Genomic DNA, 24,544 nt, shown 5'->3' on the forward strand with positions numbered 1-24,544 from the left:
AAAGAGATCATGGCGCTGCCCTGTTTGCCTCCAGCTGACTGCCGCTTTGCACACTCAGGACTGCAGGTCAGGCTGAGCATACAGCATATTTTAGGAATGTTGTCCTGAAGTTTAGCTTGTTATGTTTTAGAAAACATTCTGAAGGCGTTTCAATGATTTGAAGGTGAGTGGAGTTACTGGAGCTCTCCGGTAAAGGGGGCCTACATTCAGAATTAAGGTGTAACTGTTCCTCTGTGATGAAGTCAAATAGAGTTTTCAGCAGCTCAGGAATCTGGTGTCCAGTTAATTCTAGATCTAAAAAAAAAAAAAAAAGAACAAAACACCCCCCCCCCCCCCCCAATGCAATCATATTTGATGCAAAAACACACATATTAATACTAAATGCAAAATGTTAATTTGTTTATTAGTGTTACACTCCTGGAGTGCTGCAGTGCTCCTGATCCAGTTCAGGATTTGGGGCTATCTGTGCCCCTTGTTGCTAGCCCCGCCCCTCATTGAGTGATTGCTGGGATTGCTGTGACTTACATAAGGACCCTGCTGCAAGAAGAACTGGCTTGCCCAAGCTCCTTTTTGTGTTAGTGTTTTGCTGTATGAATTTTGAGTTTGAAATCTTTGCTGTTCTTACCTTGTCTTGATATCCATAGTTAGCTTGTGTATGTGTAGATTTGTATGTTAGTATTCCCTGTGTTTGTTTATGATTGTGATCCCTGTGATAGTTGAAAGGTTTTTGTGTATGTTTATGCATAGTTACTGATTATAGTGGTGCCTGTTGGTTTGGGTTTGGGATTATTGTCTGTTTATTGTCAGGGAGTTTGTGTAGGATTGTATTTTATTTTTGTCCTGTAAAATGTAGTTAGTTGTGGTGTTTCTTTTGGTAGTGTGGGTTTTGTTTGTTATGTTGGCAAATAACCACTCCTAAAGTTATTCAGTGTTTGTATATAGATGTGTGTGTCTTTGTTCACCATTTAAATACACAAAATTTCACCTCGTCTACCAGTTTAGTCCAGTGATAAATCATTCCACCTACCATCCTGCTACCAGTCTTTTCAAAGTGCTGTTGTGACCTCACTGCCTAGGCAGGGTCGTAACATTAGTTAATTAATTTATTGACAGATCTGTTACATACTTGTTGAACTACTTGTTCTTACAGACAGGGAGAAACAAATATGTGAATTAGTGGCATTTAAGTTAAAATCAAAAGGAAATTAATATGATTTTCTGCATGTCCTTCCTTTAAAAAGGACAAACCTTGTCAATACAACAAATGCATCATAGCATAACATTTATTTAACATAACACTTATTTAACATAACATTTGACATAACATTTATTAACATAACATTTTTTTCCTGAAATATTCTACTCTTGTTTTAATGTAACCCATTTTGCTTATGATGTTATAAACAAGCTTTGCTAAATGTATATATCAAACTCCACTTCTTTTGCTCTTTCTTTCTGTGTGTCTGGTTGTCTGTGTTTTAGGATGTTTTTAGGTGGTGTTATATTGTGCCAGAGGAATCATTCACGTTGTATCAAGCTGTGTCAAAGAGACAGCGTCACAGTCAGGTAGAACCTGGTGATACATGGCGTAACAGCCACTTCCTGCTAAATGAGAGTCTTACATATGTTTGGACTCAATTATATTTAAATTTTAATTGATTATCACCTTGGGCACAAATGAATTTACTGCAGGAATAAGTTGAATAATACCAGCACAGTAAATATTACCCTGGTGACTTTAGGAATTAATATCATGTCAAACATTTTGCACCACACAGTATGGTTACGGTCAAGTTTTATGCATATGACCCTGTGTACCTACTCATCTTGGATAAATGGTTTTACTCTACGAAGGAGGGAGGGGTTAAGGGTGTAAGGCAGTTCAGAGTGGAATGGGCAGAATGGCAGGGTTAGGTTAGGATTAGGATTAGGTTTAGGTTAGTATTAGGTTTAGGTTAGGTTAGGGTTAGATTTAGGTTAGGGTTAGGTTAGGGTTAGGTTTATTTTGGAGTTAGGTTGGGGTTAAGGTTTAGGGTTAGGTTTATTTTAGGGTTTATTTTAGCATTAGGTTAGGGTTAGGCTAGGGTTAGGTTAGTCTTAGGGTTAGGGTAATGTTAGGATTTGGTTTATTTTAGGGTTAGAGTTAGGGTAATGTTAGAATTTGGGTTAGGTTAGGGTTTGGATTAGAGCTAGGGTTAGGTTAGAGTTAGGGTAGGGTTAGGATTAGGTTTATTTTAGGGTTAGGTTAGGGTTAGGATTAGGTTAGGGTTCTGATTAGAGAGGATTAGGGTTAGAGTTAGGTTTCTTTTAGGGTTAGGTTAGGGTTAGGGTTAATTTAGGGTTATGTTAGGTTTAGGTTAGGGTTAGGATTAGATTTATTTTAGGGTTAGTTTAAGTTAGGGATAGGATTAGGTTAGATTAATTAGTTTAAATTAGGGTTAGGTTAACCCTAACCCCTGTGTAGGGTTAGGGTTAGTATTATGGTTTGGCTCATCTAAGGGTTAGGTTTATTTTAGCGTTAGGTTAGGGTTAGGGTTAGGATTCAGGTTAGGTTATGGTTAGATTTGTCAGGGTTAGGTTAGGTTAGGGTTACGTTAGGGTAAGGTTATAATTAGAGTAGGGTTAGGATTAGGTTTATTTTAGGGTTAGGTTAGGTTTAGATTAGGGTAGGTTAGGGTTAGGGTTAGGTTTATTTTAGTGTTAGGTTAGGGTTAGGATTAGGTTTATTTTAGCATTAGGTTAGGGTTAGGGCTAGGGTTAGGCTAGGGTTTGGATTAGAGTTAGGGTTAGGTTAGGGTTAGGGTTAGGGTAATGTTAGGATTTGGTTTATTTTAGGATTAGGTTAGGGTTAGGGTTAGATTAGTCTTAGGTTAGAGTTTGGATTAGAGTTAGGATTAGGTTAGGTTTAGGGTTAGGGTTAGGGTAATGTTAGGATTTGGTTTATTTTAGGATTAGGTTAGGGTTAGGGTTAGATTAGTCTTAGGTTAGGGTTTGGATTAGAGTTAGGATTAGGTTAGAGTTAGGGTAGGGTTAGGATTAAGTTTATTTTAGGGTTAGGGTTAGGTTTATTTTAGGGTTAGGTTAGGGTTAGGATTAGATTAGGGTTCCGATTAGAGTTAGGGTTAGGTGAGGGTTAGGTTAGGTTTAGGGTTAGGATTTGGTTTAGGTTAGGTTCCTTAGGTTTAGATTAGGGTTACGGTAACCCTAATCCCTGTGTAGGGTTAGGGTTAGTATTATGGTTTGCTTTATCTAAGGATTAGGTTCGGGTTAGGGTTAGGTTTATTTTAGCATTAGGTTAGGGTTAGGCTAGGGTTAGGTTAGGCTTAGGGTTACGGTAATGTTAGGATTTGGTTTATTTTAGGGTTAGGGTTAGGGTAATGTTAGAATTTGGTTTATTTTAGGGTTAGTTTAGGGTTTTGATTAGAGCTAGGGTTAGGTTAGAGTTAGGGTAGGGTTATGATTAAGTTTATTTTAGGGTTAGGTTAGGGTTAGGGTTAGGGTTAGGATTAGGTTTATTTTAGCATTAGGTTAAGGTTAGGCTAGGGTTAGGTTAGGGTTTGGATTAGAGTTAGGGTTAGGTTATGCTTAGGGTTAGGGTTAGGGTAATGTTAGGATTTGGTTTATTTTCGGGTTAGGTTAGGGTTAGGGTTAGGTTAGGCTTAGGTTAGGGTTTGGATTAGAGTTAGGATTAGGTTAGAGTTAGGGTAGGGTTAGGATTAAGTTTATTTTAGGTTTAGGGTTAGGTTTATTTTAGGGTTAGGGTTAGGCTTATGGTTCAGTTTACCTAAGGGTTAGGTTAGGGTTAGGTTTAGGTTAGGATTAGGTTAGGGTTAGGTTAGGTTTTGGTTTATTTTAGGGTTAGGGTTAGGCTTATGGTTCAGTTTACCTAAGGGTTAGGTTAGGGTTAGGGCTAGGGTTAGGTTTAGGTTAGGATTAGGTTAGGGTTAGGTTAGGTTTTGGTTTATTTTAGGGTTAGGGTTAGGATTATGGTTCAGTTTATCTAAGGGTTAGGTTAGGGTTAGGGCTTGGGTTAGGCTAGGGTTAGGTTTGGTTTAGGGTTAGGTTTATTTTAGGGTTAGATTAGGGTTAATCTAACCCTAACCCTAATCCTAACCTAAACCTAACCCTAGCCTAACCATAGCCCAAACCCTAACCTAATGCTAAAATAAACCTAACCCTAACCTAATAAACCAAATCCTAACCCTACCCTAACTCTAACCTAACCCTAACCCTAACCCTAAAATAAACCTAACCCTAAACCTAACCTAACGCTAACTCTAATCCAAACCCCAACCTAACCCTAGCCCTAACCCTAACCTAAAGCTAAAATAAACCCTAACCCCTGTGTAGGGTTATGGTTAGTATTATGGTTCGCTTTATCTAAGGATTAGGTTAGGGTTAGGGTTAGGGTTAGGTTTATTTTAGCATTAGGTTAGTGTTAGGGCTATGGTTAGGCTAGGGTTAGGTTTAGGTTAGGATTAGGGCTAGGGTTAGGTTAGGGTTTGGATTAGAGTTAGGGTTAGGTTAGGCTTAGGGTTAGGATTAGGGTAATGTTAGGATTTGGTTTATTTTAGGGTTAGGGTTAGGGTAATGTTAGGATTTGGTTTATTTTAGGGTTAGGTTAGGGTAATGTTAGGATTTGGTTTATTTTAGGGTTAGGTTAGGGTAAGGGTTAGGTTAGGGTTTGGATTAGAGTTAGGGTTAGGTTAGGGTTAGGTTAGGTTTAGGGTTAGGTTTATCTTAGGGTTAGGGTTAGGCTTATGGTTCAGTTTACCTAAGGGTTAGGTTAGGGTTAGGGCTAGGGTTAGGCTAGGGTTAGGGTTAGGTTTAGGTTAGGGTTAGGTTAGGTTTTGGTTTATTTTAGGGTTAGGGTTAGGATTATGGTTCAGTTTATCTAAGGGTTAGGGCTAGGGTTAGGCTAGGGTTAGGTTTGGTTTAGGGTTAGGTTTGGATTAGAGTTATGGTTAGGTTAGGTTTAGGGTTAGGTTTATCTTAGGGTTAGATTAGGGTTAGGTTGGATTTAGGGTAGGTTTATCTTATGGTTAGGGTCAGGTTAGGTTTATCTTAGGGTCAGGTTAGGGTTCGGATTGGGGTTAGGTTAGGGTCAGGTTATGGTTAGGTTTATCTTAGGGTTAGGTTAGGGTTAGGGTAGGTTTATTTTAGGGTTAGGTTAGGGTTAGAGTTAGGTTTATTTTAGGGTTAGGCTAGGGTTAGGATTAGGGTTAGGTTGGGTTCAGGTTAGTGTTAGGTTTATTTTAGGGTTAGGTTAGGGTTAGGGTAGGTTTATCTCAGCGTTAGGTTTAGGTTTAGGGTTAGAGTCAGGTTGGGGTTCGGGTAGATTTACCTAAGGGTTAGGGTTAGGGTTAGGTTAGGGTTAGGATTAGGGTTAGAGATAGGTTTATCTCATGGTTAGGTTATGATTAGGGTTGTGTTTAGGTTATGGTTATGTTAGGATTAGGTTAGGGTTAAGTTTATTTTAGGGTTAGGTTAGGGTTAGGTTTTTTTTAGTGTTAGGTTAGGGTTGGGATTAGGTTAGGGTTAGGTTTAGGTTAGGGTTAGGTTTTGGTTAGGTTAGGGTTAGGTTTATCTTAGGGTTAGGGTAACCCTAACCCCTGTCTAGACACCAGGACACCAACTGACAGAAACTCACTCAGTATGCATTACATGAATGGCAATACCACACGACCACTAAGAGCAGCAGAGCTGTGTAAGAGTGAAGTACTCAATGACCAGATGTCTATATTAGCATTCAGGTGAGTGTGATCTGTTCTGACATTGTGTTCTATGGGAGGGGGCAGATCTGGGTTTATTAACATGGCGCTTTCTAACTCCTCTGCTGTCTGAGTTGATCTGCTCACACAGACAAGGAACAAGCTCTGTTTGTCATAGGGCATTGTTCTTGTATTGTGTGTTGTACTGATGAAATGTATAACTATGTTGAATTGCTCAGCAGATCCCAATCCTGTGACAGGATGATCACTGACATCAGATGGAAATTTTTTCATTTTTAGCCAAATTCACTTTAATGTTGCCCTTACTGGTAGATGCAGTGTTTTGTGTGGTATATGTTTACACCTCACCTGTAGGGTCATTAGTTCACTTGAAAGACATTCTTCTGTAATCTCAGTTCCTCTGTAATCTCAGTTCCTTCCTGCTCTACAAATAACTTTTTGCATTTATTTAGCATATTCTGTGTTGGATACATTTTTTCTGGCTCTGGATTGATGACCAATTCATAGTACCTGTTTGTCATAGGTAGGTGAAGGAACAAGGGGTACTACCTGCTAAAAAGGGAAATAATATTTACATTAATAGTCTTAATAAGTAAAACATCAGTTTATTATGGAAGTTTATTATGTCATGGCTTTTTAATGTTACAATGTTATAATGTTACTCTCTCTTCAGTATCAACATAACCATCAAACTGGTGGACGTTCCATAAAATCACTCACTCAAAGTCACATTTTGGAATAGAATCTTTGCTATCTTGTGTATATATAGAATAGAGGGAATCACCACTTACCTGGATACTGAAAACTCCCTTCCTGTGTAGGTTCGTTATTACACAAGGTGGATGGTCCCCACATCTTACACTTGAAAAGTTCTAATCATGTGCTATCAATCCTCAAAGAAGATGAAGAAGGAATACATGTTTGGATTTTCCTTCTAGCTGTTGTCCACTAAGGCATCCAGGGTCCCGCTTCCCTTCTGATTCTACAATAATAAGTGTAACAAGGTCACAGGCCATTATAAATATTATTTCAGTAATTTAAGTCATATTTGGCTCGCCATGCTTGTATAAAACAGGGTTGTCTGTTAAAACATAAAGAATGAGTGGCTAGAAGACAGGTCAGTAAAAGTTTCAATGTTAAGTTAGACGTTATAAAGGTTAGATGCAATAAACACAGTCATGTTGGCTTAAAACATTTAACCAGCAACAAGTATTTCAAGCCACAAAATCATGTGATTGAAAATACATGTACTCAATAATTGTCAAAAATGAGAACTCTCTGAACAACCAGAATATAACTTAAAAAGTCATGTATTTATTAAGTAATAGGCGTGAAAGATATATGAAAAATGTATTACTTCTATAGATTAGCTGTATAGGGATAGCTGTATATGTAATGTTAAAAGTATATATAATGTTAATATCAAGTGTTCACTAAAATTGTGTAAGACATACGTCCATAATTGGTATTGGTAGAAAATGTAATATGCGACACACTGTTTAAAGTGTGTTGTGACATCTGTAAGAAATTGAAGAAAAATAGAATAGATCCAAACGTAAATACATCTTCTAGTATGCTTGTAAATGTGACACACTTTGTTTTTTGTGAAAGAGCCTTTGTGAAAGAGCCTTTGTGAAAGAGCCTTTCTGGATAGCAAATGGTCTCTAGTAGAATTAGATGCTTGGACATGTTGTCTGTGGTGTGAAGAAACAAGAGTTCTCTTTTTAAAACAACTGAAGTTTGCATTTTTCCCTTAAGTGGGTATATTCATATTTCTTCAGTATTGGGTACATTTTGATTCTGTGACAAACACTTCAGTCAGTATTCCTTTTTACAAAATGGACCAACCATGTATGGTTTAAGTGTCATTTTGCAATAGTCTTGTATGGACAACCCTAACCCAAATGGCCTAACCCTAACCCAAACAGTCTAACCCTCATCCTAACCCTAACCCAAAATGCTGAACCGCAGGATGGCTGAAAAAAAAAAACAACAACAACAACTTAACTTTGCTTGTGGTCCTAGAAGTTGCAGGTCCTAGGTGTCGCCCACTAATGAGAGTGTGATGCTCCTACTGAGGTCACTGCACATTGATGGAAGATGGTGAATTGTAGTTCTATCTGTATTTGACTATGAGAGTCTTTGAATTGCAACTTTGATGTTCTTCAGCGTGTGGTTCTCGTGTGGTTCTCTCTGGCTTTGACTTTTTTTTTTTTTTTTTTTTTTTTTTTGGTATGTGACGAATAAACCAAACTTGAAACTTGAAACAGTACAGTGGTGTGAATTGTTTAGGCTGAAGAATAACGGCTATTAAAGAGCTCTGTGGGAGCACCAGGTGCTGTGCTGGGGGTCACTGAACTACACATTGCTAACAAGTTGGAGAACTGATCACCTATTCTCCAGTTTAGGAAGCACATGAGTGAGTAAAGGTATTTTTATTAATCATTCCGGATTAGGGAGCTAAACAGTGAGATCACACAGCAAGTAACGTTTTTAAGGAGCACCTCTCTGCCACACACACAGTACACACACAGTACAAACATCCTTTTATAACCACAACCTGTTGCCGCTCTCTTGTTGTCCATTTCCCTCAGATGAGCAGGTAACCTGTCTGCTGCTAGATAAGCAGAGTTCCATGGATACAGGGGCAAGTAAATATCTCATCACCCTTAACATTCTTTAAGCTTGCACACAAAATAAGTTTGTGTAACCCCTCCCCATTTGTATCAATGTGTCAACAAGGAAGGATTATAATTACAATTGATTATTTCTAGAAGCTAACATTTCTAGAAGCTAATATTATTTCTAGAAGCTAACATTTTAAAATCTATATTGTTTACTATTTTATTAACAATGTGTCGAATGCAGGGTCCTAGGGAGATAGGGTTAGTAAACGGTATAGCCCCTCCTTCCAAACATCTCCCTGTGTGTGTGTGTGTCTGTGGTCGTTCCTCCGTCCGTATGGCCACACCCTCTCTGTTATTCACACCTGCTCCTTGTTGTGTGCTGTTAGTGTATGAATATATAAGTCTTTTGTTTAAATGTGAATATTGTGATTGTTTGATTCTGCGATAACCTAAGCGCCACGTTGTCTTTTGTGTTTAACAATAAACGTCTTTATATGTCATACGGCTCCTCTTTGCATCCTGCCAAGCCTCCCCGCGTCACACTGTTTAGGTTGTGTAAGCATTATTTCAAACTCTGTATTTGTTTGCCTTCCTATTTGAATACTCCACAGTCCTGTAGCACAGTGTTTTGTTTGTGCTTTATCATGCTCAGTCATGCAGGACAGAGGTGAAGGTGCACCCTGAATAAAGTGGAACTCTGTCCCGTAAACATTCCAACAGAACAGTTCCTCTTCCAACTCCCTCCCAACTACTGATGAAATCCAAACAGCCCTCTGGGAACAACAGTCAGCAAACAAGCAAGGACAAGAATAAGAAGACAAGCTCAGAAAAAGAGACGTTTAAATACCAGTCATGGAAATGTCCAGCACAGTTATTTTGCTGGGTTTGCTGGCCATTCTGCTATTGGTGATCAGACAGAGAAGTAGAGCTTATAAACTTCCTCCAGGACCTCGTGCTCTGCCTCTACTTGGCAATGTCCTCACCCTGGACCACCGTGCCCCATTTAAGACCTTTCTGAAGGTAAAGAAGAAACCATGTGTATTTATGCCTACATGAAATGTATTTTCCAGACGTAGTCACTGGTGACAGGTGAAGTGTATTACAGGGATGTTATTGCAGTAGGACTAGTGCAGGTATGTGCAAATACACAATTAGTCCAAGAAATCAAGTTTAAGTTTGGTTTATTTGTTACATACATAGTCATACACAGTATAACTCGCAGTGAAATCTTTAAATGTATGAAAGCCACTTCTGACATGATGCCAATCAGCAGTCAGTGTAGGGTGACCATATAGGGTGGGACCCTGACACTAGACACACAACACTATCTATACTATGAAATGTATATATAGTTTTTACAATTATTAACATTATTACAATTTTTATTATTAAAACGTGAATTTAGGCATTCAATGTAAGTATGCCAAAAAGTTGATTTAAGCACCTGCTGACGACTTGGGTTAGGGTTAGTTAATGCATGACATCCTAAAAATCACATCAGTCTGGTTTGGGTGTCACACCGAATTCCTGGAGGGCCACAACATTGCACAAGTGGTATGATCTAATGTGGCAGCGCTATGACAGTGCTATGATGGTCCTGTGATGGTGCTGTGATTAGTGCTGTGACTATGCTGTGATAATGCTGTGAGAGCTTCTAACGCAGTGGTTCCTAATGCTTGTCCTCAGTATGCCATGCTCTAAACATTCTGCACTTCTTAATCTCTAACACCTGATTCAGCTCTTCAGGGAATTAGAAAGTCCTTTAGGGGTCAGGAAGTGAACTACCCCTGACCCTGATGCAGGGGTCCTTGAGACTGTTCAGGAGGTTGTGGAGCCTGCTGGTAAAGTGTCCTTATGTCCTTTAACAGTTGAGTAAGATCTACGGGCCTGTCATGACAGTATATTTGGGACCCCAGCGAGTGGTTGTGTTGGTGGGCTATGACACAGTGAAGGAGGCACTCATAGACCAGGCGGATGACTTCATAGGCAGAGCACCAGTTGCTTTTGCTCAGACAGTTTTGAAAGGCTATGGTAAGTCTCATGTCTCTACTCTGTTATGGTAACACTCACTGTCAGGGTAAGACTCATGTCTCTACTCTGTTAGGGTGAGACTCATATCTCTACTTTGTCAGGGTAAGACTCATGTCTCTACTCTATCAGAGTGAGACTCGTGTCACTATTATTATAAGTCTCATGTCTCTACTCTGTTATGGTAACACTCACTGTCAGGGTAAGACTCATGTCTCTACTCTGTCAGAGTGAGACTCATCTCTACTCTGTCAGAGTGAGACTCATGTCAATATTATTATAAGTCTCATATCTCTACTCAAGTTCAAGTTCAAGTTTGGTTTACATAGTCATACACAGTATAACTCACAGTGAAATACTCTGTCAGGGTAAGACTCATGTCTCTATTATGATAAGTCTCATGTCTCTACACTGTAATCATTGTATTCACAGATATAGTATATCTATATTCATAAAGTGATATATTAGCTGTACCTACTCTATAGTTGTATTGGATGAGCTGCCATCCATTTTACAGTCAACTGTAAGGTGTAATCCTTCACTGCTGTTACCACGTCCATACTTTGAAGCCAGCTGGCTGATTGTAATGGAGTCCTATACTCTGAGGTCTGATGTTGGGTAGTCTTCCACAGTTCCATCAAGTTCTTTATGAAGGCTTCTAGAGTCCTCCAGCATTCCAGGGTCCATGTGTGGGACGTTGAATCACAGGCTTTCCTTTATTCAATCCAGGTGCTGCACAGGTTGGTCTGTCTGGTCTTACAGTCTTGAGTGACTGTTTTATCCACCAGTAGCCGGTGTTTGGCTCCTCTAGTGTTCTTCTCAATGCCTTTCTGGGCCTCTCTCATGTATTGAAGCATGTTTACCAAGCAGACTCTGCAGTAACTTTCTGCAGATGTAAGAATGATTAAAATGTTTTAAAAATAGTGTTAAAAGCAGTGTTGCCAAGTGGATGTTAATTAGTTTCCCACATAGGGTCAGACATAGGACCTGCTGTATTAACTAGCTGCTAAATGATGTTCTCAGTCAGGTTAGGTAGCCAAATATTCCAAAAATTACACAGATGATTCAGCAATTAACAGGGTGAATGTTTGAAGCCTCTCTGTCTCTCTCAGGTCTTTTGATCAGTAATGGAGAGCGCTGGCGTCAGCTCCGACGTTTCACTCTCACTACGCTGAGAGATTTTGGGATGGGACGCAAGAGGATGGAGGAGTGGATTCAAGAGGAGAGCAAACACCTTCTGGACTCTTTCAGAGAAACCAGCTGTGAGCAGCTTCATCTGGTTCACTACTGCTTGTTTCATACTTCTGATGTTTAACCATGTCTCCTTCCTGCAGGTGTTCCATTTGACCCCACGTTCCACCTGAGCCGGGCTGTGTCCAACGTGATCTGTGCACTCGTGTTTGGGCAGCGGTTCAGCTATGATGACAGCAACTTCCTTCATCTGCTCAACATCATCTCTGGAGTCTTACGCTTCGCCAGCAGTGGATGGGGACAGGTGAGAGACCAGGACAAGGAGGGGGACCAGTGGGAACCTCATCAGCCATCAGCTCCAGTTCCCAGTCTGAGTTAACCACTGATACACTAGTAAAGCTTAAGTAAACTTGTCCTCTCATCTCACAGTTGTACAATGTCTTCCCACGACTGATCAAACTCCTTCCGGGTTATCACCACTCCTTTATGGAGGAGGTGGAGGAGGTCAGGACCTTTGCTTTGGGCAAAGTCCAAAAGCACATGGAGACACTTGACCCCAGTGACCCCCAAGACTTCATCGACTGTTTCCTTATTCGACTCAAGAAGGTGGGCAAAGCCTCGTGCACAAATGCTACTGCACCAGTCTTTATAGCCACTGACCAGTCACTGTCATTATAGCCACTGACCAGTCACTGTCTTTATACCCACTGACCAGTCACTGTCATTATAGCCACTGACCACTCACTGTCTTTATAACCACTAACCAGTTACTGTCATTATAGCCACTGACCAGTCGCTGTCTTTATAGCCACTGACTGGTCACTGTCTTTATAGCCTCTTTTCTGTGCAATGACTCACTCCTAATCAAATTCACTTTTGTTCACAGACTCACTTGTGTTCAGAAACTCGCCTTTGTTCATTGATTAATTTCTGTTCAGTGTCACTTAAGTTCAGTGAGTCAAGAGATGTAAAAGGTTGATGTAAAAGTTTATGTAAATTTAAATTAATTTTAATTTAAAATGAAATAGATCAGAACTTTTAGAAAATTTTATTTGAAATTTGACTGTTTGTCTTCTGAGTCTAATAAATGTGTGAAGTCTGTACAGACTCTTTAATTTTTATCTTTACTCTCTTTTCTAGGAGAAGGACAGTCCCAGTACGGAGTTCCACTATGATAATATGATAGCGACGATCCTCAATTTGTTCCTGGCTGGAACTGAGACCACCAGCACTACTGTTAGATACACTCTGTTGTTACTGATCAAGTACCCTCAAATACAGGGTAAGGTATCAGTGGGAACCAGGCTTAAATGTGTCTGTGTCAGTGGGAACCAGGCCTGAATGAAGGATAGTTGGATTTCAATATATAATGAAAAAGACTTCAGTTATCTGTTCAGTAATTTTTAAAGAAATACTAGAAAGAAATTAGTCTGTAAAAGTGCCAATAATGTCAGGAATATGCACATGTAAGTTGCTGGAATAGTGTTTACTGAGGTCAAAATATCCTGAGAAATGAGACAATGTGTTATATACCCAAATGTCTTTTTAATCCTGTTTCATTAGAGCACATGCAGGAAGAGATTGACACTGTGATTGGACGAGACAAGTCCCCTTCAATGGAAGACAGGAAGTCCCTCCCCTTCGTTGACGCAGTCATTCATGAGGTTCAGCGCTATGTGGATCTTGTGCCACTTAATGTTCCCCATTATGCCCTGCATGACATCATGTTCAGAGGTTACACCATTCCCAAGGTAAAAGTTATGGTTGATTCTTTCAAAGCACTCAAACAGCATGACTGGCTTTACTAATTATTAACTACCTATCTGCTAATTAATACCTACCCAGTGCAGTCACATACTGTGTCCAACACATTTGTAAGTATACCAAAGAAAACAAAAGCTCCGTGTGTGACCTCCATGTGTGACCTCAAGTGTGATTCCTACAGGACACAGTGATTTTTCCCATGCTGCACTCTGTTCTGCGGGATGAGACACATTGGGAGAGTCCCTGGTCATTCAACCCCACACATTTCCTGGATAAGAATGGCAACTTTAAAAAGAACCCAGCCTTCCTCCCCTTTTCTGCAGGTGAGTCTCTCATTAAGTCCTTAAACAGTCTGATGTATTGCAGAACTCAGAATTGCAGAGTTAATGGTAGAATACTACATTCATGGCATTCATCTGACACTTTTATTCAAAGTGACTTACAATTATGACTGAATGCAATTCAACCAATTGAGGGTTAAGGGTCTTGCTTGTGGACACAACAGTGGCAATTTGTCAGTGGGTGGGCTTGAACTGGCAACAGTGATGTACAAGTACAGAGTGCTTGTGAAACACTACATTCACACAGTGCTAACATACCCTTAAACAGTCTAATGTATACTAGTAAGGCAACCCCCCCCCCCCCCGCCCCCAACCTCCCTAGTGACTTGCACCTACTCCCACACACTCCCCAACATACACTTTGCTCTGTTAATTAACAGGGCCCACCTCTGTCCCCTCCTGCAGGTAAGCGCTCATGTGTGGGGGAGTCTCTGGCACGTATGGAGCTCTTTATTTTCATCGTGTCTCTGCTCCAGCATTTCACCTTCAGCACTCCAGGTGGCCCAGACAGCATTGATCCCACTCCTGAAATCAGTGGCTTCGCCAGCCTGCCCCGCAAGTACCAGCTCGTTGCCTCCACCCGCTGACCAAACTCAGTACTGCAGGCTTAATAATGACAAATTACACAATCTACCTGAAAAAATTAAAACATCTACCTGAAATTTAAGCAAACATAAATTGTTAAATATTTTCAGATATTTCTATATGTAAGGTGATAGGAAATATTCTAAATATGTAAACACCCACCTAAAATTAAGTATTAATATATCTTATTTTCATTTAAACTTTGTTTATATATTATATATGAGTCTGATAAATAAGAATGATTATTTAGATAATTCTTATGCTTGGCATGTTTTGAATCTTCATAAGTATACTGTACTACCAGATGTGAGAGGCTGCGTGGAATAGCATTCTGATAGTGATATTACCTTTTGTTATCTGAAATAATCCTGATTAAGACATCAAATCCTACACTTAGCTTTCCATGTGCAAGCCATTATTAGTAAATGTAAAGAGGTTTGTACAAAGCGTTCATGAAGATTAAAGAGGGGCTTGGATCAGAGAGTGTTCAGTGCAGTTGGGTTCACTTGTGTATCTCACACACACACACACGACCTTAAAGTCAGAGCCAGAGAAGCTGAGGCAGTAAGCTGTGGGTATTGGGTTGAACGTGCTGTCCATCCGGCCAGTTCCCTGATGCTCTCACTCTCTCCTACTACATATACATGAGTAGATAGAGAGTTAAGGTATCCCAGTAAAGGTATCCCAGTAGTTAAGTTAAGGTATCCCAGTACAGTTAAGGTATCCCATTACAGTTAAGGTGTCCCTGTACAGTTAAGATGTCTTTTACTGTACAACTGCCAATTCAGGTCATTCGAAAAAGGCAAAAAGTATTCAAGTGTCAGAATATTTTTTTTGCTATACAGTCTTCAGAAAACTTATGCAGTTTCTGTCTAGGTATGATATTAACTTCTTAGAATTCATTACTGTGATTATTTCAACATATTCAGTAAAAAGTGCTTTTTTTACTTTCTGTAAACTGAAAATGAGGAATTCAAGATGTTATTTTATTACTTCACTACAATTAATAATTTAAAAAAAATAAATTTATAAACTGCATCTGATTTTAGGCTTTCATCTCATTTAAATGAAAATAGCAATAGGTGCAATTATTTTAATGATTGATTTTTAATTATCTCTGTTACTGGTTTTAATAATCTCAGTTCATGTCCATAATAGTGTAACATATTACCATTTGAATGGCACGTAAGTGATGAAATTACAGGTCAAGACAAGGAAAAGACACAGAAACATGTAGAAAGACACAGGGTCATTAAAGGGGCAAGTAGCAGATGTAGCATGGGGTGATAAGAACACTGCAGAACATAATAATAATTAATTAATACTAGCATTACTATTGTTGCTGTTATTAGTAGTGGTATTATTAAATAATAATAATAATACTAGCATTCATTATTATTATATGTTTTGGACTATATTATGTTCTGTTATGTAATAATAGCTGTGAACAATGTAAGCATTAGGAAGGGAGGAATATGACCTGTGCCATTTGCAGTGCACCACCACCTGATTAATTTGGCACTACAGATGTGCAAGCTGGGACTTTAAAGGGTCCATTCAGAAATCCCTGGAGAAGCTAAAGATCATAGTGGTTAATAACAAATCAGTTAGGGTCACTAAAGCCTATGCAGATTAATAACGTTCAGTTCATGTCTGCAACATATAGGAAGAATGAATGAGAGTTCTGAAAGACAGGTGAGTATTGTCATATGTTACTTCAAAAATGACACCAGCTAAAGCTTGTTAAAGTTCTACAGCACTGTCACTCTCACAATGTTCCTCATGTCTACATTATGTATACAGATTAGATCTCTCTCTCTCCCTCTCACTCTCTCTCACACACACACACACACACACAATAAAAAAAAAAATCATGCACACACCCATAACTATACATAAAATATTAAGCATCCATGTCGCTGCCGGTTCAGAGGTTTCTTTCTCTCCCTCAGGGTTGGATGTTGGGTAGATGATGGTCATATTTAGGTTTGTGCTTGTTCTTCTGTTCTGCTGCTGGGGAGAGGGTGTTACCAGGAAGCTGAGGCAAATACTGGGCCTGGAATAACAAAATAAAAGTCTTTCTAAATCAAAGCTCAGTGTTATGTCCAGTGAGCTCTGTTCACCCAGCACTATAGCTCATATTCATTTAATATTTTATCATTTGCAAATTAATCAGGTCCATAACAAACATATAGGTTTAGGATTTATATTTTGGTAAGGATTATATTAAAATAAGAAATTTCATGGCTTGAGGGACTATTTTAACATGAATAAGTAGAGGACAGAGGGACATAAGTATGCTAGCATAATGGCTCTTTGAACACATGTGTAGCCTTACACTCCAGTGGTCTACTGTCCAGGAGGCATATCTAACCCTAAACCCTAACCCAGTGGTCTACAGTATAGGAGGGAGATCTAACCCTAAACCCTAACCCAGTGGTCTACAGTACAGGAAGCAGATCTAACCCTAAACCCTAGACCCTAACAGATCTTTGGACCAAAGAAAAACAGCAAAAGCCTCTCCACTGTCCTGAATTCACTTAAAGAGTACAGGACAGTGAAGAGAACGAATCTCACCGCAGGCACTCTGCGCCTGGTGCCTTTATCCTGGCGTCTCCCAGGCCTGTCGGCATCCCGGCCCCACCCTGACCCGCCTTCTTCCTGGAAGAATGGCAGCTCTAACAGTTCCTCACATGACAGTCTTCCAGCTGGGTCCATCACAAGACAGGACTTTATACACACAGGTATGAGCACACGCACGCACACAGTCACACAAACACAAACACATTTTACATATTTTGTACTTCAAATGCATAATGGTCAACAGAACCGAGTAGTGTATTTATGAATACCACACAAACACCACATATATGAAGCTTGCCTTCAATACAGCAATGGCATGTGAGGAAGTCCCACCAAACCTCCTCTCCAGTGGATCCTACAACAAACCCAATTTATTATCAGCTCACCTGTACTTTTGTTTGAGAGAGAGAGTGTGTGTGTGTGTGTGTGTGTGTGTGTGTGTGTGTGTGTGTGTGTGTGTGTGTGTGTGTGTGTGTGTATTTGTGTGGTGCATGTATGCATCTGTGTTTGTGTGTGTATTTGTGTGTATGTGCATTTGTATGTGTGTGTGTGTGCCCAGTGTGTGAATGTACATATTTGCAGGGGGTCGGGTGAATAAATATCAATGAACATGAATTGTTGTTACAGAAACACTCCGTGTGTGTGGGTGTGTGCATATATGCACATATTTGGCATAATCCTTTGTGTGTGTTTGTATTTTTGTGTATGTGTGTGTGTGTGTGTGTGTGTGTGTGTGTGTGTGTGTGTGTGTGTGTGTGTGTGTGTGTGCACGCGCATTACCATGGTGTCGGGCTCAGGGATGCTGACTCCACTGAAGAAGACATTGGAACGGAATACCTGCTGGTGTCGAGGGGTCAGGTCACCTACAGAGGTTAAAATTGAGATGTCAAAGACCTCATTAGGCCTTAATATACATACAGAATTAGCTGACCAATAACTTTTGTTAATTTGTTTAAAATGACCTAAACGAATTAATTTAGCAAACTCTAAGATGAAATCCGAGCATTGCGTATGTGGTTACTGACTGTCATAAAATGAGCTAGTATCCTAAACCCTAGCCCTAAAACAAAACCCTAATCCTAGCCCTAACCCCTAACCCTAACCCTAAACCCTAATACTGTATAGGAGGATCACATTGTTTGTCTTGGAACTACACCAGACACAGATTAACCATTAAGAAAACAAAGAAATATTTGATGCTAGCTTTTGTCTTTGATGTAATATTATTATTACAGCAAGCTCTGTGTTGGAGGGATGCATGTGATCATTTCATAGTGCAGTGTTGTTCCTAAATTCCCAGTTTGCTAGTTTTAAAGTTATACATTTAAATAGGAAATAAAGATGCAGAGTTCAGCATTAGTAGAAGAGAACAGCTGCTCCCGTCCTTTATCGTAAGTTAAAGGTAATATGCGTTTGTTGCCTCTGGAGAATGTCTGAACAGTGTCTGAAAAAACACAAAAGTTTTTAAAGGTGATTATATAATCGCCCACCTTTTTTACATATAGTTCTTTGAAGTTTCCACCATTGTGTCCCACTTATTTACCATTGTTGAAATTGATATTCAAATACCTAAACCAATTTGACTTTTTCACAAGATACTGCTCTTAAATTCTTGAGCTGAGGTAAAACCAACGTGACCAAACTAACCAAATTGTCTGTATGAGGAGGATGAAAAACATGCTTACTTTTATACGAGACAGGTGTCTGTAAAATGTTGAGATGTTTAATTTCACCATATCTCTCTCCATCTCTCTCTCTCTCTCTCTCTCTCTCTCGCCATCTCCCACTCCAGCTTACCTTTTACTGTTTTAACAGGGTTAGCCTTGTAAGTCAATCAATTGGTTCTTCAATGTCCCCTTTCACCCAATGCCTTGTTTATTTATCTAAGCCAACGTTCTCTCTCTCTGTCTATCTCTCTCTCTCACTCACACACACACACACACACACACACACACACTGTACCCAGTGTCCTGCGGATGAGGTAGAGCTGATCTACGTCAGACTGTCCAGGCCAGAGGGGATTTCCGTGCAGAAGCTCAGCAAAGACGCAGCCCAGTGCCCAGATGTCCACGGGTGGTCCGTACTGCGTGTCCCCCACCAAAAGCTCTGGGGCCCGGTACCACCGTGTGGCCACATAGTCTGTGTAGTCGTCACCTGGACCAGCTGTCATGCAGATCGTGCACACAGTACATGCAAGTACATACAGTACCAGTCAAAGGTTTGGGCACACCTACTCTATGTTTATTTTTACTATTTTCTACATAAAATTTAAGGAAGGCATTAAACCAGTGAAATAACATGATTATGTGATAAGCAAATATCTTAGATTTTAGATTCTTTAGTAACTATCCTATACTTTGATCTCTTAACCAGCTTCATGAGGCAACCACCTAAGATACTTGTCTTGAAGACATCCTCACATATGCAGAGCACTTGTAAGGTGAGGAACTAAATTTCTAAAAGAAAACTATTTGCTGAGGGTGCATCTAAAATTTTGTATGTGTTTTGAAAATGAATTCATATATAGGCTAAGACCTGTCTCAGAATATTATGCTTAAAATGCCTTTATTACTATTAAAAACATACATATGGACAGATGTGTCCATATCTTTGAGTGGTAGTGTGCATACACACAATACACATACATGCACACATTACAAGGTGATGTGCCCATAATGGACTATGCTTAGCCTATGGTAACAACGCACTGAAACCTTAGAAGGAAGGTAAACAGAGCTCGGGTTGCACTAAGCGCCTGGCCGGGTTTGGGAGTATTAGGGTTAGGGTTCACCCTCAGTAGCTGATTTATGAGAGGTGACACAGGTGGGCAACATAAATAAGTCATTGGCTAAACGGCTCATAAATGCATAGGGAGAATGAGGGAGAACGAGGGAGACAGAGAGACAAGGAAGAGAGAGAGAGAGACACACAAATAGAGAGAGGGATAGAGACAAAAAGAGAGGCAGAGAGAGATGAGATAGACAGAAAGAGATAGAGGGAGAGAGAGAGAAAGAGAGAGAGAGAGAACAAATATGACCTACTGAGGATCCGGGCAAAACCGAAATCACACAGCTTAACAACACCCATCTTGGTCAGCAGGATGTTTTCTGGTTTCACATCCCGATGAATACACTGTTGATGAATACACTGTTGATGAATACACTGACGATGAATGCTGTTGGACACATTTGAGCACATATACACAGGACATCTGTTAGGCTCCTTATTTGCAACAAGTACTAAAGGTTATATGAGATCTGAAAAGAAACAAGCAGATTTTAGAGCTTGCAACAGATTTCAGCTGTGATCAGATTTCAGATGTGAGTTTTTGAAACAAGCACTTAGTTAGTGCTAGAGTTGATCAACACTGAGTAGGGAACTCATTTTTGAACTAAGCACTAATAAAGATTTTTTCAGATAAACGACCAGGGCTGGAGTACATTTACAGCTAATGACATCATACGTGTCTTTACTTCTCCGGAATTAAGAGGTTCCCTGCTGTTTGTTTGTTCTCTGAACATAATATGGACATTTAGTTTGCATATTAATATCTTAATGTAAACAAACTACATTGCAGAAACAGTCCTGGTGGCAGACAGACCAAAACGATCTATGAAAAATGCTTAGTAATGTCCTCTCTTTCACATACACTGTATAGTTGATTAAAAGGAGCTAAAAGTCCAATTCTGCACTTTTGTAGTAGCACTAAAGAGATACATAATGAAGGGTGTTTCTTAAGAATACTGCATGTATGTCTTAACAAAACAAATTCAAATTTACTTATTGGGTTTGGTTTCTAATAAGGGTGGCCACTGACATTGTGTTTGTGACAGAAGTTGATGGCTTGAAGAGTCTGCCAGATGATGCTCCTGAGCTGAGCTTCCGGTACTCTGCGGGACACAGAAAACAAAAATCCAAGAGGAGGAAGGGTGTATGACTAGAAAGCGTTACAGATTCCTTTCTGTTCTCTTATTTTTTAAAAGGTGTGTGTGGTGCTAGAATGGAAAAAACATGGATGCAGCAACATAGCACCCCTTTCCCTTAGCAACAGGCACCTCTGTTTTCAAGGACAGATTCGGTCACTGTGAGAAAACAGCTGGCGTTCAGACAGATGTAGTCAGGCAGCCACTGGCTTTATTGAGCATACAAATTAATCAAGTAACAGGATCAGCTAAAACCACCTTTAACCACACAAAGGGTGGACTTTTCTGAAATCAAAAGCTGAGTTGAACTAAAGACTGATTTCTGGTGCACAAGCTCCGTGTTACTAACAAATAATCAAGATTTTCTGAGCAATATTATTTTAAATTATATCTGGACAAAGTCCCTGAAAATAGATCTAGAGATTTCACAGAGTAGAAGATGTGAGTGTAGTGGGTCCCTTAAATAAGCATTTAGTTTACTGGTAATGTTTTGTGTAATATTTTGGGAACTTTCTTATTAAATACATGGAAAGTTCCAAGAAAGCTGCCAAATGAAAAGGACATAGAATGCAAGTGTGTTTTTTTCATGTAGATCCATCAGGTTATTCATCATAAATCCATGTATCAACCATAAGAGGAAACCACTGGTTAAATAAATGAGGAGATAAATCTGAAGTGAAGAAAGCCTGACCCTCTTGGGTGCTTTTCCACTTCATTGAGGACAGTCTGCTCACAGAACTCAAACACCAGGTGCAGTCTCCTCTTCCTCCTGAACACCTCAAGTAGGTTGACCAGGTTCACATGCTTCAGCTGCTACAGGGTTCAATCAGATTCACAATTAAAGCTGTAGATCCTGTCAGGATGGCTCAATTTGTGAATAATAAAGTCCAGGAAAGCTATTTAAAAAAAAGAGAGAGAGAGAGAGAGAGAGAGACAGAGAGAGAGAGAGAGAGACAGAGACAGAGACAGACAGAGAGAGAGACAGAGAGAGACCTTCAGAGCTTCTGTCTTTACCTTCAACATTCTGATCTCCCTCAGTGCTATCTTCTTGATGACTGGGTCATCCTCAGATTCCACAAACTTCTTGATGGCCACTATCTGACCTGTGTCTCTGTTGCGGCATTTAAACACCACTCCATAGGAGCCTTCTCCTATCTTAGCCAACTTCTCATACTTTTCCATTGTAGGGATAACAAACTTGGGCTCATGAACGCTAAAAAAGACCAACACAAGGCTGCATTACTCTATTCAAAAACAATAATGAATCATTGCCGGTGTATAGTCTGTAGGCCAAGGTAGTTTCATAAAGTGGCTTGGAATAGATTTTTATAACACTAACGAGAGATACATATTACATCGATAGCTACTTTTATCATCCATCCTTCATTATCCCTATGAAGTAGGCAGCATGTGTCCAGATGGGATTTCTAAAATCCCTAAAATGTCCAGATTTTGCTTTCCTGCTATGTTGGTCACGATGATCACATTGATTATGTGCCGTTGTTTGTTATTGCTTTGACTATTCTTCATAAGTCCCACTTGCTCACACGTCACAATCAGTTAGACTAATCGCTGTACACATCGCGTAAACATTTTTTGTATAGAGAATAAAGATGACCTCTCTAATCTAACCCTGTCGAATAATGTTGACCTCCCTTATAGCACTACCTGTCGCACACACACCATAGCAACGCGTCTAGCAACACGTTATCTACTTCTGGTCCACTCACTGCACTTAACATATCAGAGAATGATTATACCCTATACACCCTAATTGATAAATATGTCATACAAAATAAAAGCAAAATATATGTATACTTTATAGACTTTAAAAGGCATTTCCATTCCATTCCAGGCACCAGTAACACAATGTACACAGGAAATAGGTGTGGAATAAAAACTGGCCATAAACGAATTTTCTCTCAGGAACGTGGAGTGAGACAAGGCTGCTGCCTAAGCCCATCGCTTTTTAATATCTATATTAATGAATTGTCAGAAATACTTCTTCATATATCTCACATGCCACAATCAGTTAAATATCCTTTGTGTGTGTGTGTGTGTGTGTGTGTGTGTGTGTGTGTGTGTGTGTGTGTGTGTGTGTGTGTGTGTGTGCTTAGGTGTGTGTAGCTGCTTCACACTAGTGTATGGTCAGAAAAGATACATAAAGTTTAACTTCTATATGATCTTTTGTGTGGCACCTTAACAAGGCCTAAACATGCCTAATCACAGAGCTGATAGTGATGCTCTGAGGGGTGGCTCATCTTTTTTGCAATGTTCATTTTGTCCCTATGATCACATGACACCACTTAACCTCCAATTAAATTACTTTTTAAGCATGTAAATCTTAATTTCTAAATAGTAATTAAAAACCAATATCAAAGAATTATAGATTTGAAGTGTCCATGAAGTGTATTGAAATCTGTATTATCTGTATAGACTTTATGACCATGGGGGAATTTATATATATATATATATATATATATATATATATATATATATATATATATATATATATATATATATATATATATATATATAAAATTTATATATTCTTTTTTTCCCCCCCGTGTTATCTTTTTTAAAAATGTATATTATATGTGAGGAACACCTCAAGCAGAGTAATAAGATTATCTGACTAGGATCTGATGGCACCGTCCTGTAAGTAAGGCTAATTGGCTGCCTAAATAAATAGTCCTAAATACACCTGTCACCCTAACGATGGGATTGATCCGTTACTTCACACAGCTGGGCGTTTCTCTCAACACTGAACAAAAACGTCCAATACATGCTTGGAGAGGAAAACGCACATGGACGTGGAGCGCAATGTCAGAATGTATTTAAGCCTACAGGCTACTGGATCATGACGCTAAATGAAATAAAATTCCCTAAAAGAGCATTTACCTAGCTGCATTTGGGGGGAAAATAGAAACTATTTATTCAGAGTCTTCAGTTTTACTTACCCTCAAAAAAACTTTGAAGCGCCGTAAATCTTCTAAATTATTATTATTCCCAAAGTCGCATACAAGGACTCCTTAACACCTTCCGCACAGCGTGAAACTACATTTACGGCGTTTCTCGCTTCGTTGGTTTAAGTGAACAGATCATTTATGTCTGAGTATTATTCAGGAGTCTGAGATACGGCACGCAAAGAGCACGTATGTTACTAAGCGTTTGTTGTCGTTGTATGTGCTTTCTTCTTGATGAACGTTCTTTCCTCGGAGATTTTACCTTGGCAAGAATAGCCAGGTATGTTAAGATCGAGCTAGATCTGTTTAATAGCCATTTATCAGCTGCGCCTTCATTTGTAAATGTTACCTGGTTGTGTGATGTAGACTAATCGCTGTATACATCACGTAAACATTTTTTGTAAAGAGAATAAAGTCGACCTCTCTAATCTAACCCTAACCTGTCGAATAAAGTCGACCTCTCTAATCTAACCCTGTCGAATAAAGTCTACCTTCCTTATAGTACTACCTGTCGCACACGCACCATAGCAACGCGTCTAGCAACAAGTTATCTACTTCCGGTCCACTCACCACCCTCAACACGTCAGAGAAAGATACCCCATACACCCTTATTGATAAATATGTCGTACAAAATAAAAGCAAAATATTTGCATACTTTATAGACTTTAAAAGGCATTTGATTCCATTCCATTCCAGGCACCAATGTTTATTTAAAAAATATAGGAAGTGATGTAGGGGGTAAAACATGATCTCCATAAGACAATGTACAGAGGAAATAGGTGTGGAATAAAAACTGGCCATTTA

The 24,544-nt window shown here is 39.4% G+C and overlaps 2 protein-coding genes across 9 annotated transcripts; one reads left to right on the forward strand and one right to left on the reverse strand.

Moving 5' to 3' along the window:
• Positions 1 to 15,251, forward strand: LOC113590494 (cytochrome P450 2B11-like). Of its 8 annotated transcripts, XM_035528349.1 has the most exons (13): positions 1 to 66; positions 408 to 574; positions 1,483 to 1,566; positions 8,327 to 8,383; positions 9,012 to 9,379; positions 10,228 to 10,390; positions 11,500 to 11,649; positions 11,722 to 11,882; positions 12,008 to 12,184; positions 12,719 to 12,860; positions 13,142 to 13,329; positions 13,524 to 13,665; positions 14,089 to 15,251. In XM_035528349.1, the coding sequence occupies exons 5-13, from the start codon at positions 9,212 to 9,214 to the stop codon at positions 14,268 to 14,270; spliced, it is 1,473 nt and encodes a 490-aa protein (XP_035384242.1). In that variant the 5' UTR covers positions 1 to 66; positions 408 to 574; positions 1,483 to 1,566; positions 8,327 to 8,383; positions 9,012 to 9,211; the 3' UTR covers positions 14,271 to 15,251. The 8 variants fall into 8 exon arrangements, with proteins under 8 accessions (XP_035384242.1, XP_035384247.1, XP_035384243.1 ...); XM_035528350.1 differs by lacking the exon at positions 408 to 574 and having other exon boundaries at positions 53 to 163; XM_035528354.1 differs by lacking the exons at positions 8,327 to 8,383; positions 9,012 to 9,379.
• Positions 15,252 to 15,388: 137 nt separating this feature from the next.
• On the reverse strand, positions 15,389 to 24,220 carry LOC113590493 (cyclin-dependent kinase-like 1). Its single transcript, XM_027030647.2, has 10 exons — positions 23,735 to 24,220; positions 21,789 to 21,987; positions 21,466 to 21,587; positions 20,669 to 20,741; positions 19,893 to 19,983; positions 18,814 to 19,014; positions 17,632 to 17,714; positions 17,150 to 17,206; positions 16,846 to 16,998; positions 15,389 to 16,324 (listed from the first exon to the last, which is right to left on the reverse strand). The coding sequence occupies exons 2-10, from the start codon at positions 21,954 to 21,956 to the stop codon at positions 16,217 to 16,219; spliced, it is 1,056 nt and encodes a 351-aa protein (XP_026886448.2). The 5' UTR covers positions 21,957 to 21,987; positions 23,735 to 24,220; the 3' UTR covers positions 15,389 to 16,216.
• Positions 24,221 to 24,544: the final 324 nt, after the last annotated feature.

This window comes from Electrophorus electricus, chromosome 7 (assembly GCF_013358815.1).
Source record: "Electrophorus electricus isolate fEleEle1 chromosome 7, fEleEle1.pri, whole genome shotgun sequence".
Lineage (NCBI taxonomy): Eukaryota > Metazoa > Chordata > Actinopteri > Gymnotiformes > Gymnotidae > Electrophorus > Electrophorus electricus.

Coding starts and splice junctions, on each gene's coding strand:
- LOC113590494 (XM_035528349.1), top strand. CDS start 9,212: ATGGAAATGTCCAGCACAGTTATTTTGCTGGGTTTGCTGGCCATTCTG. Junction 9,380..10,227: donor CATTTAAGACCTTTCTGAAG/GTAAAGAAGAAA, acceptor GTCCTTTAACAG/TTGAGTAAGATCTACGGGCC. Junction 12,861..13,141: donor CAAGTACCCTCAAATACAGG/GTAAGGTATCAG, acceptor CTGTTTCATTAG/AGCACATGCAGGAAGAGATT.
- LOC113590493 (XM_027030647.2), bottom strand. CDS start 21,956: ATGGAAAAGTATGAGAAGTTGGCTAAGATAGGAGAAGGCTCCTATGGA. Junction 21,588..21,788: donor GGGAGATCAGAATGTTGAAG/GTAAAGACAGAA, acceptor TGAACCCTGTAG/CAGCTGAAGCATGTGAACCT. Junction 16,325..16,845: donor CCAGGCGCAGAGTGCCTGCG/GTGAGATTCGTT, acceptor TTGTTATTCCAG/GCCCAGTATTTGCCTCAGCT.